The sequence below is a fragment of the Vipera ursinii genome (genome assembly GCF_947247035.1).
Source record: "Vipera ursinii genome assembly, chromosome: 2".
NCBI lineage: Eukaryota > Metazoa > Chordata > Lepidosauria > Squamata > Viperidae > Vipera > Vipera ursinii.
In genome coordinates, this window is record NC_139513.1 from 81,111,539 (window position 1) to 81,127,424 (window position 15,886).

Consider the following 15,886-nt stretch of genomic DNA (forward strand, 5'->3'; position numbering starts at 1 on the left):
GAGAAAGAAAATAAAAGAAAGCAAGCTAGCATTACATAACTAAAACAGAAGAAGAACTAGAAGCTAGGAGTAGAATCTTAAGAAGCTAGGACTAGAAGAAGGAGCAGCCCCTCGTGCAGAGGTATTTATGGGGGGTCTTGGTCCCTCCCTGACCATAAAACACTCTGCCAATGGGGTCTGAGACCCTTGGCTCATCAGTGGAAGCAAAGAAGCCTCTTTGCTCCCATCTGATGACCTTTTTGGGGAACTGCCATGGCTGGCACAAAACATCTAACAATGGAGGCAAGTGATTAAAGTTTAAAGATTGCATTTTTATTTAAACCCAAGGCACATAGTAAAATTCATTTTTCAGCATTTTCTATTGCATTCTATTAAGGACTAAGTACATTTTTTGCGCGTGCTAGAAGGGGCCATTCCTATTCTTGCTGTATCCTAACCTCATAAACACGCTTCCACAGAAACAATTCAACAGAGTTTCATCTGCTGGGTCCGTGTGCAGAAACTGCAATTGAGCCGATTAATCAGAACCCTCTCCTCTCCCAAATCCCCGAGAGAAAGGCGATCCCAAAATTGAGACAAGACACATCTACGCCAACCATTTTCCTTCCTGATGTACTCTGGGCGGTATTTCTTTTCCCGGCAAGTTAGAGATGTGCAAAAAGAGGCTCGCCCGCTGTAGCCAGCCTGGCGTTTCTCCGCAGCAAACATCGTCCTCTCTTCCCCACCCCCCACCCCCACCCCCCCTTTAGGCGCTAGAGGGGGGCGAGGGTGGTGCCAAAGGCCGGCCAGAATTGGAAGATTCCGAGGCGTGTGACGTCACGGCTCTAGCGGAGCGCGGAGGAAACAGCTGCATTGCACCGAGGCCGGCTTGCCTGCCTTTGATCCCTGCCCTAGCGAGAGCCCGGTTGCTTAGCGGTGGATCCTGCGGCCTCTCCTTTCAACAGCCTTAGGGAGCCTCGGCCCAGCAAAGTAAGGTTTTGTATGCCTGCCTATAGCGCTCTCTCTCTCTCTCTCTCTGTGTGTGTGTGTGTGAATATGAACAATTCAGCAATTGCACTGGTAACAGCTGCTAAACAATCTTTATTTAGCAAACTCATAAGCGGGGGAATAGTGCCACATCGATTCACATAAGGGCGGGGAGGGGTGGAACTCCTCGTTAGTGACTTTTCTCTATAAATGTATATTTGTAAGGCGCCGGCGAGGTTGGCTTAAATTCAGGGTAAGCATTGTTTGGTGATTCAGTCATAGAGAACTTTTTCTTTTCTTGCCCTCCTCCTCCTCCTCCTCCTCCTCCTTCTTCTCCTTCTTCTCCTTCTCCTTCCCCTTCTTCCCCCCGTTCCCCTTCCTCTTCTCCTTCCTCTTCTCCTTCTCCTTCTCCCTCCTCCTCCTTCCTTCTCTTTTATACGTGGGAAGAGAAGTTACTAAGTTATTCAGGATGGTTTTGCTGAACTAAAGAAAATCTTTGGAGGGATTTTGTCAACATGGTTCCAGTGAGTGAAAATGGTTCCGATAAACTGATGATTTTTTTCCCCAGTGTAATTCAGTCTTTGCATCCCGTCATCAAAACAAAATAGTTACTTGTTTAAACTGTAACCAACTTCAAATCTGAGAGGTGAAACAGTACCATCCATACACGTGTAGGATCTTGAAAAAAAATCTTCATAAACTTTTTGTAAACTGACTGATACTGCCTATTTGGGAGCTTTATTTCTGCTAGCCTTGTACAGTTGCATTTGAAAATTTATCTTTTCCTTTTTTGTTTACTAGTAAGCAGGCACAGTTGAAATCTTAAGGGCCCTTTTTGAGGGAAACCATTTTTGGTCTTATTACCTAAACTTCAGTAGAATGTATTTGGCAGAGACTGTTAGTTGTAAGAATTAAGCCTCATGAAATTAAATATCGAAAAAGAATAAAACATTTATAATGTTACTTCTTTTTGGTTTCAAGGCCGATTATTTTCATCTCTGAAAATAATTAGCCAATTGATTTATTCGGGGAATTTTACCCAACTATGCTTTCTTCCAATGTTCCACAGAATTTCCACGCAGGATGGAAAAGACTTTTTCCCATTTAATACAGAATAATATATTTTCAGTTAATATGCTTGCCATATGTTGGCAAAGGAATCTGATAACTCAAAGCCCCCTATTGAACTGGTCCCCTTCTGCTTTCCACGGGCTGGGTGGGGTCCTGAATATCATACAGCTTGGGAAAGGTTTTTTGCACATTGACTTGGAAAGAACTCCTTCTGAATTCTATGCTATTTATTTAAATTGGGAAGTTGCTTTCTCTTGCTGCAGGCAACAACCGTTTTTTAATGATTGCTTTCCTAGTAGATGACTTTCAGTGTTGTTTTTTTAAAAAAGTGCTGTATTGTATTAGTTGGTTTGTTAATGAAAACCTCATTTTGATACTGAGTTTTAGCTGTATTAAGTAATGGTGAGTGAGTACTGGGACGATAGTTTAAAATCTGAACAAGATGCCTTTGTGTAATTATTTTTTCTCACTGTCTTTAAGAAACCTGGCAGTTTTCAGGAAGGAACCTAAAGAAGAGAAAAGGCATAGTTATTTTGCAGCATCTAAGGTAGAGACCCTGGATACTTGTATGGAAAAAAAAACCCCTGACTGTCAGAAGACAGTGTGCTCCTATTTATTATTTAATTTCTTACTGAATTTTCTTTTGTAAGAAAAAAAAGCAATAGGGAGACAAGGGGAGAAGCATCAGAATTTTTTAAAAAAGATATATGACTGCCTTCACCTAAATCAGGGGTAGGCAACCTCGGCTCTTTTATGACTCATGGACTTCAACTCCCAGAATTCCTGAGCCAGCTTGGCTGGCTCAGGAATTCTGGGAGTTGAAGTCCATGAGTCATAAAAGAGCCGAGGTTGCCTACCCCTGACCCAAATGTTTGTTAAGCAGGGTAATAATCATACTAAAAGCTTTTATCTTGAAGTACCTGCAGACTGTTCTTAAAAGGTTAATTATAGGCTATTCGCTCAACTTTTTTCCTCCCTTTGTGGACACAGCTGCAATTTCATTCATTTAATTTGTCAAATTATTTATCAGGCTGCTTACAACATTACTGTTTAAACTCCTGAAAAAGAGTTTTCTCTTTCAGACCAGACCAGATACAGAAAAAGAGTTTTCCAGACCAGTGTTTCTGGACAAAATCTAATTTTTAAATTTACAGAACACAGAATGAAACTGGGAACAAAGAGGTCGATGTTTCTTTCTTGACTTCAGTTAATGAGAGCCAGGTTTACAATTTCATCCTCTGCTTTAATAGATCTTAGTGGGATGTTGCAGTATCTTTATGAATAGAATTTTTATACAGTAGATGTATTTTAGAACATCTTTGAGGTCTACTGTTGTAATGCTTCATGGCGCCTCATTTCAATGGCTTCAATTTATCCTTTACAGTAGTGACATACATTTATCTAGTTTTGTGTATTTGTCAGTGGGGGGAAAGAGTCTGATTTTTTCCCCCTTTCAGAATGGAAAAATGGTAATCTAACACTTCATAGGAGCCTATTTCCTATTCATCTAGCCTTGATGAATCACTAACTTTGGTACAAATGTGGGTTACCATAATAAACTGAAAGGGTTGTTTGTTTAATACCTTCACCTCAGTGCAGCTTTCCCTGCAGTAGTGCATATGAGAATACTAGTGTGTTCCATTTAATTATATGTGAGTACAGAACATCTCCATCAGAATACTAAGACGTATGTATGCAGAAGGAAGAAAGTCTTAGTCATGTAATTTAGGTTAATAGATACCAGGATGATTTGTCACCCTTAATTCCCACCAGTTTCTGTTTTATTGAAAGTGAACATTGGACAAGATGCTTTTTTCTTCTCTGGTCATGTTGAAAAGTTACACAAATGAGTTTTCTCAGTAAGGCAACATGAAATGCAAGGTACATAATGTTAGATGTTAAAAATGTAAACTTGAAACAGGAAATGAAATACAGCCTGTGTGTATCAAACTAAAAGTATTAATTTCTTGAAAGCTTTCTTGCCACTAAATTCTAATATTCAGAACATAGCAACAGCCTCATTTGATCAGTATGTCATTCTTGATGGATCAATGCCAAATCCTTCTTACCAGAAGTACAAAACATTGTTTTCTTCCCACAAGCACATTCAGTAAGCTGTGAAGATGTGCAGCTGTTGTTTCCCACTCATCCTGGCTCAATTATTTGTTCACCACTGAAAACCTTGAAGATATTAGCATGTGCTGACTGTGATATTGTCTATGTGAAAACTAAATAAAGCCAAAACTGGTTTAGCATTATGCATATACCACATAGCTACTGACATTTGGTTACGTGTCTCTATCTAAAACTAGGTTAGAATGAAGACCAAATTTCCCACCTGCTCTTAGGAGAGGCAAGATAAAAATGGCAAAATTAATTAGAAGCATGCAGATATTCTAACCAAGAATTATAAATGGATAGAAAGGGACTTTTATTTAAAAAAATCATCAAAATTTCAGTTTCATTAAACATGTCTTTTCATATCCCACCTATCTCTTTTACATTTTTTTTGTTTGCTTTAGGGATGACCTGGATGACTGAGGTTTTTTTTTTGTTTTAATAGCCAGCACAGTTTATGATTTCAGTCAGATCACCTGTATTATCAATCAACATAAAGCAGGGATTGATATTCCAGCTTTGACAGTCCTTGCAGATTTCTGTATTGCATCAAATAAAATTTGAGGTGCTTCACAGTACCAGAGAATGTTACAGACTAATGAAGGGAAGTGAGAATTCATAGGCTTGGTTCACACATCTTGTTTAAATCATAATATATTTGTTGGTTTTGAATCCATGGGAATCTTAATTCATTGTGGCTTATTCAGCAAACCTAGTTAAAATAATTTGTGACTTAGTATGGAAGGACAACGTAATAGTATATTTTGTGGAAAATATTTTGTCCATCAAAAAGCATCCATGGCTGAATTCTACTATATTAGGCCCAACCAGGAAATATAGCCAGTATTGCAGATACATGTTAAATGATAGAAAATGTACCTACTATCTTATGCAGCTGATATGTGATGATCCTGCATGCCTTAATGTGTACTGTATGTTAGTGTGATAAATTCTTACTTATTGTGTGCACCATTGTATTTTTATGGCTTCCTGTGAAATACTGAAGAAATGCAAGCAGGTAGTAGGGTGTGCCTTATTTCTTCACACTGGCACTTTTGCTAAAGACTTTAAGGGGTACCTTCTCACTGAATCGTATCCCTGTAGATTGACTGCAGAGCAGTGATGCACTGCCATGCATTTTTACTAGCTGGAGATGCCTCATGCATCATAGAAGTAGTTGTGCTTACATTGAATGTCATGCAGGTGTGCAAAGTGGAAAAAATATTCCTCTTTGTAGTTAACAAGCTGATCCTGACCTGCCTCTACTAATCCTGGATTTTTTTGCATGTCCTTTCCATAGATGCATAAATGCTTCAACATAAAAAAAACCTGAATTTGTTTAATAGATGTGGCTTTCAATTAAATATGTTGTCCTTTTTGGCATCAGCAATTCTTTTTTATGCCTTTATCATCAGACATGTCTTAAGAATTCCTAATAAACACCAAGGGTCAAGAAGTATTACTTATTGTAAAAAATGATATCTATAAATAACAAAATTGCAAATCACCCCTGAATATATGATGTGTGTGTATATGAAAAAACTTACGTGTGTGTGTGTGAGTTTTGCTCACACAAGCATGAAGCCGAAGACACAGCCTGAAGATGACGAGTGGGACCTCGTCGAAACGTCGCCAAGACACTATCAATCTTACACGGGAAAAGACCCAAATACGCCAAGACCTACATGTATATGTGTGTGTGTGTGTGTGTGTGTGTGTGTGTGTGAAGTCTGATCTGAGTTAAGTACCGTATATACTTGTGTATAAGCCGAATTTTTCAGCCAACTTTTTGGGCTGAAAAATCCACTTCGGCTTATACTCCAGTCAACAAAAAAAAAGAACTGTCCCTTCGTTCGGAACAGGCTGCTGAGAGAAGGGAGGGCTGGGCTCCGCACGGCTGCCTCAGCAGTTGGCGTGGCCGCGGGTCCGGCGTTCTCCCGCTGAACAGCTGATGGGCGCGGGCGTGGCCAGGCTGTCCCCAGAGCCGGGCGGGTTCCACCGGCGTTCGGCGTTCGCCCGCCGAACAGCTGATGGGCGCGGGCGTGGCCAGGCTGTCCCCAGAGCCGGGCGGGTTCCACCGGCGTTCAGCGTTCGCCCGCCGAACAGCTGATGGGCACGGGCGTGGCCGGGCTGTCTCCGGAGCCGGGCGGGTTCCACCGGCGTTCGGCGTTCGCCCGCCGAACAGCTGATGGGCGCGGGCGTGGCCGGGCTGTCTCCGGAGCCGGGCGGGTTCCACCGGCTGGGCTTCCCACGGCTGCCTCAGCACTTGGCGCGCCCGCGGGTCTGGCGTTCGCCCGCCGAACAGCTGATGGGCGCAGGCATGGCCAGGCTGTCCCCAGAGCCGGGCGGGTTCCACCGGCATTCGCCCGCCGAACAGCTGATGGGCGCAGGCGTGGCTGGGCTGTCCCCAGAGCCGGGTGGGTTCCACCGGCATTCGGCGTTCGCCCGCCGAACAGCTGATGGGCGCGGGCGTGGCCGGGCTGTCCCCAGAGCCGGGCGGGTTCCACCAGCGTTCGGCGTTCGCCCGCCGAACAGCTGATGGGCGCGGGCGTGGCCGGGCTGTCCCCAGAGCCGGGCGGATTCCACCGGCTAGGGAGGCGGCAGTCAAGCGTTGTTTCCCTCCTCGTGCATGGGTGTGTGTGTGTGTGTCAGACCCGCGGGAATGGCTGGCAAGGAAGCGGCGTCCCCCCCTCCTGTGTGTCGGGCCCACGGGGCTTGACACACAGAGAAACGCAAATGCCGGACTGCCGCCACCTTTACTAGCCATTCCTGCGGGTCTGACACACACACACGCACGAGGGGGAGAAACAACGCTGGACTGCCGCCACCTCTGCCAGCCCTGCAAGCCTCTGCCGCTTCTCCAACGTGGAGATTTCCAGAGGTATTGGACTTCCAAGGAGACGCAGACTGCAGGGCAAGTTGGCCGAGTGCCTTGGCGACATTCCGGCAAGGCAAAAGGCACAAAGGGGGCAGGGGTCCCTCAGGCCGGCTGGGGAGGGGGAAAACGCGTGCTCTCGGCTGGCTTAACCCAGTTCCATTTTGCAAGGCAAAAAGGAGCCGGGAGAGGGAAGCAGGGAGGAGCTCTCCGCCCACCCTCTCTCCCGCCTTTCATTCCCCGCGTTGAACAGCGTGAGTACACACGGTACGTGACTGGAGACGCATCCCTCCCTCCGGCCAGCTTGTTCTGCTCTCGCTCCGTCCGTACAAAACAACTGTTATCCAGCTTTATTTACTCCTGCCCGAGCCAGCAGGGCTTACGTTCCCCTCTTCTCCCCCTCCCCCTCACTGGAGCGCTGCCTGCCGCCTTTATTCCCCCCCCGCCCCCTCCGCAGAACAAAGGAATGCGAGGCGCCGAGGCAGCGCCCTCCAGCCAGCCCCTTCCAGCGCGCGCGCTTCTCGCCCAGTCATAACAACCAACGCCTTAAGGACTGCTGCGAGTCCTCCGGCTCCCTTCTCCGGTCGCCGCGGCCGCCGTCGCCCTCCGCCCCGGCAGAGGCTTGCAGGGCTGGCAGAGGTGGTGGCAGTCCAGCGTTGTTTCTCCCCCTCGTGCGTGTGTGTGTGTGTGTGTGTGTGTGTGTGTGTGTCAGACCCGCAGGAATGGCTAGTAAAGTTGGCGGCAGTCCGGCATTTGCGTTTCTCTGTGTGTCAAGCCCCGTGGGCCCGACACACAGGAGGGGGGGGACGCCGCTTCCTTGCCAGCCATTCCCGCGGGTCTGACACACACACACACGTGCGCGCACGAGGAGGGAAACAACGCTTGACTGCCACCTCCCTAGCAGACCTTCCCTGCGGGATGTGCTGCCAGGTGTCAAGCCCTACGGGCTCGACAACACAGTGGGAATCGGGGGAGCACGACCGGTGGCAACTACCCAGCATCAGAGAAGGCCCAGCTCCGCCCGCGCCCATCAGCTGTTCAGCGGGCGAACGCCGGACCCGCGGCCGCGCCAACTGCTGAGGCAGCCGTGGGGAGCCCAGCCGGTGGAACCCACCCGGCTCCGGAGACAGCCCGGCCACGCCCGTGCCCATCAGCTGTTCGGCGGGCGAACACCGAACACCGGTGGAACCCGCCCGGCTCCGGGGACAGCCCGGCCACGCCCGCGCCCATCAGCTGTTCGGCGGGCGAACGCTGAATGCCAGTGGAACCCGCCCGGCTCTGGGGACAGCCCGGCCACACCCGCGCCCATCAGCTGTTCGGCGGGCGAACGCCGAACGCCGGTGGAACCCGCCCGACTCTGGGGACATCCCGGCCACGCCCGTGCCCATCAGCTGTTCGGCGGGCGAACGCCGGTGGAACCCGCCCGGCTCTGGGGACAGCCCGGCCATGCCCGCGCCCATCAGCTGTTCGGCGGGCGAACGCTGAACGCCGGTGGAACCCGCCCGGCTCCGGAGACAGCCCGGCCACGCCCGCGCCCATCAGCTGTTCGGCGGGCCAACGCCGGTGGAACCCGCCCGGCTCCGGGGACAGCCCGGCCACACCCGTGCCCATCAGCTGGTCGGCGGGCGAACGGGGGCGGCCATGAACGGCCACAGAGCACACGTGCCGGCAGGGATGGCTGGGAGAACGCTGGAGACGGCTGCCGGTGGTCACGCAGCTCCATCAGCTGAGAGGCGGCAAGAAACAGCCGCCGGCGGAGTCAACGAGCAGCTCGTCGTGGCACAGAATATAGATATGTTGCTAAGAAGGGGCCAAGCTTATACTTATACTCGGCTTATACTCGAGTCAATAACTTTTTCCAGTTTTGGGGGGTAAAATTAGGGGTCTCGGCTTATACTCGAGTCGGCTTATACTCAAGTATATACGGTAGTTTTTCACAGGCTTTCTATATTTCTCTCAGCAATATTTTAGAACCATGCTTTCAAAGACTAACCAGGGTTTGTTTTTCTATTTATTTACAGCATCCCAAACGTCTGTGAAATTTGGACAGAAAACATGTCAAACAAAGGAAAGGTGAGAAACATTTGGTGTCTAGTTAGGGAAAATCTCAAGGAGTGATGTGTCAGATACTGCTTGAGCACAGAACCTTTCTGCTCTTCATTAAGTCACACGAGCTTGAAAAACAATTATGGCTGCCTTATCGAGGCTACTGGTGGAAGAAGTTAGCTCATTCAAACAGCATGATATTTTTTTTCTGGCTTGTGCATATAAGTAGCAGAGAGTTTCTGTGCTCACACAACAACTAAGTCACTTGTTTGAAATTATTTCAAAGTGTGGACAATCCTAATACAGGCAGTCCTTGCCTTATGGCTGCAATTGGGCTCAAAATTTCTGTTGCTAAATGAGACAGTTGTTAAGTGACCTTTGCCCCATTTTATGATTAGTTGGTGCATGATTAGTTGTAAAGGTAAAAATATTCCCTGTCCAGTTGTTGAATAATCTCAACTCTTCCAGTTGTTTAGATTATTCAAATAAGATTAAAGTTGCTTAATGGTACCTTTTTGGGAAAAGGTAAGTCTAGATTACAAAATAGAGAGTATTGTGCACCTGGAGCAGGCTGTGTTTAAATGATTCTTTTCAAGTAGTATATAAAACCTTACTGCACAGAATTAATATAACGGGCAATAGTGGTTAAAACAGTTGAGATACCTCCTGTAGTTTTGTGAGATCTGGACATGTAATCTGAAGGTCAACACATTCAGATCTGTATTAAAAGGGCAGAAAAAAGGATTGTGTAGCAAGCAATGAAAAGAGTCCAATACAGTAATTTGAAAACACATTAAAATATAGGTGTTTTGCTTAGACAAATACAAGTCAGGGGCAAAATAGCAGAATCCTGGGTGTATGTAATTATGTGAAGATGGTTGCATTGTTTCAAGGTAAGCTGTATCTTTAGGGGAAAAAATGAAATTTGAGTTCTAAAATCAAAGACACTAACTACTCTACACTTTCAATTTCTTATAAGACTCTGTGTTAGGCCAATAATGTATATTTAACAGAATAGAGTTGGAAGGGACCTTAGTTAGGATTTCCCTAGATTTTGATGTCTGCAAAAGTAAGAGGCGATATCTGAAGAGTATCATATCTATGATACTGGAAACAATAAGTTGCAAAATTTGATTAGAGTGCATACGTGCAGAACAAACTATGCATTCGGTGTTCCAATATCTCAGGGGTTGCCACAAAGAAGAGGGAGTCAAGCTATTCTCCAAAGCACTGAAGGCAGGACAAGAAGCAGCGGATGGAAACTAATCAACCTAATCAACTAAGCAACCTAAAACTAAGAAGAAATTTCCTGACAGAACAATTAATCAATGGAACAACCTGCCTCCAGAAGTTGTGAATGCTCCAACACTGGAAGTTTTTAAGAAGAGATTGGACAACCATTTGTCTGAAGTGGTATAGAGTTTCCTGCCTGAGCAGGGGGTTGGACTAGATGACCTCCAAAGTTCCTTCCAACTCTGTTATTCTATTCTGTTCTGCTCTGCTCTGCTCTGTTGTATTCTGTTCTAAGTTTCTGTTTGTGCTAGTGCAAGTCTATCAGATAAAAATATATAAAAAGAAGCTGCTAATGCTATATAGATTACAAATTTCAAAGAGACACGTCTATGTGAAGTTTTGAAAGTCTTGTATATTCAGTATTCTAGTGCAAGATTTTCATCAACTAAGAACTCAATGCAGGCTTTCTTTATGAGGATAATGGTGTAAAAGAGAGGAAAAAAAACCCTGAACTTTGGAATCCATGGTGATACTGTCACAGTTTTTCCAAGCATCTGAACAAGAGCTTGTTTTGGGAAAATGAATCCATGTCTGAAAATGCATGAAGTTCTAGGATGAAAACTGTAAGATTTGAGAATGGCAGCTGAGGTTGTGCAGATACCGTATCATCCTAGATAATTGATTTATGATGCACCATTCTGCTATTAGGAATTCGCTGCCATATGTTTTTACTCATATTGCACTTCTTTTCCTTATACTATATACCTTATAATTTTTTAAGTGATTGTGTTATCAGAAATTATGAACATGTATATTGTTTAAGGTTAAATGTTAGCAATAGTGATAAATGCCATGTGCAGTGCCATTTCTGAAAGTAATGTGTATGGTTCACCAGTGGTAATCTTTCTGCATTACAATTATTATTTATTTCTTTAATATGTATTCTTTAAAAAAAAGCTGAATGTTCCCTTGCCATACCAGAAAGTGCTGATGTGATTTTTCAAATGATGAAAAAGGATTCATTTCTTGGCAATATTCACAATTTTGAGAACTTTTGTGTTGGATCTTGTTGTAAAAATATCCTTTCTATCAGACATAACAGAAGAAAAGTATTATTTTGGAATACATTCAAATGGCAAATCCTTTGCCATGCAGGTTTCAGATTTGTTTTAAATGGTAGTGATGCCATTTCAGTATGACCTGACAGTTGGAAGAATGCATTATAAACAGCATGTGGTGTTAAAGGAAAAAAATATGTGGTGTTAAAGAAAAAATTACGCATTACTGGGGTGCCTCTTTAAAAAATTTGCTGTTCAAAAAAATGTATGATTCCTATATAAAATGGGTGCCTATATAAGATTTTTAGAGAAAGATTCTATTGTTTGCTTTGGGTAGTCACATTTGTTAAAGAATATGGGTATGCCTGAAGCTTTCTTCCTTCTTGTGACCATCTAATGTCCAATGCGGTGAATAGAAACATTGCAATATAATATAAATGAATTAATTAATGAATTTATTTAGGATATAAAATGAAAATTATACTTGGAGCTGTATTCTGGACCTCAAATGTCCAATTTAAAATTGTGGTTCAGATTGTGCCACTCTTTTACAGATATGTTCAAGGACTTTTGAGGCATATCAATAAATAAAAATGTCACAAGATATCTGAAGGTGGTAAGGGTTGGCAAAGCTTGTCCCTTCAAGACGAGGCAATCAATAGAGTATAGGAGCATATGGAGGCAGTAGGAAGACAATTTGCAAGGTTTCTCCATCTGTGTGAGTATTGTAATAATGCATTCCAGAAGGAGAGAGAGAATACTTGAGAAATGATTCACCCTAGAAAATAGAAGTAAAGAAAGTAGAGGAAAATTACAATGTGGAAGAAAGATGGCAGTGTATCAGAGTCTGGATTCTGCTCTTTTTGTAGTAGTACTAGAAGAGGTGGCACAAAGATGGTGTAAGAAGTTGACGTTGTCAATAGAAGAACCTAGGACAAAGTAGTTCTATTTATAACTTCAAGGCTCTGGGCATCTGTCAGAAAGCCAGGGTGACTCATAGATGCGGGGGAAGGGATATGAGGAAAGAGAATCTATTTTAATGATACAAGTGAGATTTCAATCGGAGTCTGCTACTCAGATGCTTAAAGGTTCTTCCAATGTTATATATCCTTGCTTTGCCATGGTCACTTCCACATTTGCTTCTTCACATGAATAGATCCTAGCTCAAGGCCAGGTGCTTCCTGGGGAAGTAAAGGAATTGTATTCTAGAGAAATGTGGAGTGTGATAGTTCCCATAAACACAAAGGATGGACGTCTCAACTCGGTCATTAAAATCAAAGTGAGCTGTATTCTATGACTGTCCCACTGGAATGTGTTTCTAAGTATATAAGCAGCCAAGTATTAGTCACAGCTGTCGATGTGGAGAAGAAATTGTATGTGCTAACGTATCGTTTATCACCCTACATTTACCTTTACCATCTTAGCCCAAAGCATTCTGAGAGGGGCTGCATCTAGTGAGAAGCAGCTGGGCGCTGCCTGTAGAAATTGCAGCAACTTCCTGAAAAGAAATCTGCTACAGTCTTCATTGTGATTTGAATCAGGGAATGGCTCTGTGGAGGGAAGTGGTGTGATGGACTACAGTGAAGCGACAGTTTCCCAGGAAGGAGGGAGCACATTCCAAAGAGGAGAGGGCCAGACAAGCCACGATTCACACCAGAGCTGGAATGTGGGAAGAAGAGATTTAGGATAACCAGTCCCTAGAATCTCCAAGGATTAGGTTAGGGTAGTAAAGGTTTAGTTTAGCAAGATTTTTTTCTATACGATGTAAGCAAGTAAAGAATTGAACTTTGATTGGATTGTGTTATATCATTCTTGGCTTAGGCCTGATACATATTTATGAAGAGAACTGTTCCATGTCTGTGGAGATTCTCAGTCATCCAAGTCATGGTTGTCCCAAAGCTGCTTTTCAAAAGGCAACTGGACTTTCTTTATTTTTATTTTTTTGAAGACGTTTCGCTTCAGAATTGGAAGAAGCTTCTTGGATGAGAAACGAAATGTCTTCAAAGAAAAAACAAAGTCCAGTTGCCTTTTGAAAAGCACCTTTGGAGAACTGCTCTGTCTTTTCTCTCAGAACATGTGATGGAACATTAGCACCTCAATAAATTTGCCTCTGATCTGCATTGTTATTTCATACATAATACTACATTCATCTCTATCAAACTGTCCCAAAGGGAAAAGACAAAATGCTAGAGAATCTTTTGCAAGAATACTTGTAATAGATAATTTACTTATTGTGAATGTACATTAATGTTCAAAAATGGGTTGGGGAATGCCACAGTTCTGAAATGCTTGCTTAGGCTGAGCCTTGTAATCTTAAAAATATCTTTTGGATCATATGAATTAGCTCTAAGTAGCTTAAATAGGGCTACTACAAGTTCATTTAACTTTAGATTTTAGTGAAATTCCAAGAAGGAACACACTACAGTTCTGGAACTACCAACTACATCCTGTTTTATTGTCATATTATCATATATAATTCCGCTCTATGGTACATTGAATAGATCTGGATTGCACTCAGATGTTGTATTCACTTCTGATTATTACCACAATATAAGAAGGACATTGAGAAAGTAGAAAGAACACTGAGCAGAGTGACAAAGATGGTGATGGGGTTTTAAGACTAAATCCTAAAAAGAATGGTTAGAGAAACTTTCTTTAGCTAAGGAAAAGAAAAGGAGAGATGTCTTAGGTTTTTTCCCCCAAAATATTTGAAAGGCTTTCATAAGAAAGAAGGTATGGATCTATTCTCCATAGATCCTGAGGTAGGACAAGAACCAGCAGGTAGAAGTTTTGTAGATGGAGATCCAAGCTTGAAATAAGAGGGGACTTCCTGACTAGGAAAACTATTAAGCAGCAGAAGAGCTTTCTATCTGAAGTCCAGTCATGAAGTCACTGGAGATTTTCAAGCAATGGCTCTTAAGTAATTTGTCTGGAATGGTCTGATGATTCTATCCTTGGACAGGGGATTGGAGTAATAGATCTCCAAGATCTATGATTCTATGATTTTTGTACATTCTATAGATGACATGTTTTGAAATTAATAATAATTTGATTTTTATCTTTTTTTTACTTTAGGCTGGACGATATAGGGGTTCAGTGAAGGATTTCCCAAACTTTAATGCCAACCAGGATGCAGAGGCACTGTACAGTGCTATGAAGGGATTTGGTATGTCTTCAATACTACCTCCTATCACTTTGAATTAAAATTTGTTACAGTTTTCATACATATCTGGCTTTTTAAAATGTTTTATACATGTGATTTAAAAAATCAGTAGTAGTGTTTTAGGTACGAAACCAACTGGAAGAAGGCAGTGGCAAATCATATCCACAATGTTGCCTAGAAAACTGCAAGGAATTGTCCAGGCAGTTGCCAGGAATAAAAAATGACTTGAAAATACCCCTCCCTACCAAAAATAAATCCAATAAGAGCAATTCATGACAATGGCATCATCTGTGCATTTTCTTTTCTATGGAAATAGTGTGCAAGAATGGTGAGAAGAAGAGATATACAGTATTGTCTGTTTTCTAAGTTTGGCATACAGGTAGTGGGACTGTTATCCAGATTTTTTTTTAAGGTGATTCTAATATATGTTATATAACTTTGCTGTCAGTTTTAGGACCCAGTTATCTTAAAATGACTTTAGGCTTTGTCCCCCCTGCAGGCAGTGATAAAGACGCTATACTAGATCTCATAACATCCAGGAGCAATAAACAAAGAAATGACATCTGCCAAGTATATAAGGCGCTCTATGGAAAGGTCAGTCTCAGAATGGATGGGAAAACTGGAAAAAAGAATTTATACAAGGCTTGTAATATCATGTTTAATTACTGGATTGTGAATGGCAAACATCCGTTCATCCAGATATTTTGACCTCTTCCCTATGTGAATTTTATCTTTTTATGCTTCATTACTGTCTTCCTCTACATCATGTACATCTGATCTTAAGGTCTTATTCCATAGTCATGATATACTAATGATCAAACTGAATTTTTACCTCCTTCAACTAAGGAACCAAGGATATAGTTGGAGCAAAATTTTAGGATCCGTTAATCATTGCCAATGGTGAGCATATCTTTTACTCGGGCAGCTGGCCCCCATACTCCAAGGGGAAGACGTCTCCCATCTTTTAAGTCTGTTGTAAAGGATATACATATATTTACCTATAGGACCCTTTCCTGTGGAAGAATAGGAGGAAATAGGTCATGAGTCCTATATGTCTAAGTGAGTGTTCGAAACATATGCTTTGAACAAACAGGATAGAAATAATTTGTTATGCAGAAATTGTTTGCTTTTAGCTACCACCTCTTTAAATGTCTGGAACTCAGGAGATCAAGTGGGGTCTCTTTCACTTTGCAGGAGATGTCTTCAAAGAGATGTAAACAGAAGAAAGCTTGCTTTTTTATTGGCTGTCAAAATGGAGGACAAAATAAAAACAAGATTGGTTTTTTTAATGCTGAATCTTCTGATTCATTCACAGAATTTAAGGGGAGTGGCAGCCACAAATAAAGAAGACAATGT

General features: G+C 43.1%; 1 protein-coding gene across 3 annotated transcripts in view; it reads left to right on the forward strand.

Moving 5' to 3' along the window:
• The first annotated feature begins 798 nt into the window (after window positions 1–798).
• ANXA6 (annexin A6) overlaps window positions 799–15,886 on the forward strand; it is a 45,492-nt gene continuing 30,404 nt past the window's right edge. The window contains exons 1-4 of one of the 3 annotated variants that reach the window (XM_083355357.1): window positions 799–969; window positions 9,052–9,103; window positions 14,443–14,533; window positions 15,030–15,124. In XM_083355357.1, coding sequence (XP_083211483.1) covers window positions 9,086–9,103; window positions 14,443–14,533; window positions 15,030–15,124 — 204 coding nt within the window. In that variant the 5' untranslated portion in view covers window positions 799–969; window positions 9,052–9,085. Of the gene's footprint in view, window positions 970–2,565; window positions 2,585–9,051; window positions 9,104–14,442; window positions 14,534–15,029; window positions 15,125–15,886 lie in introns of those variants that run through there. The other 2 variants (XM_083355355.1, XM_083355356.1) reach the window with 2 other exon arrangements.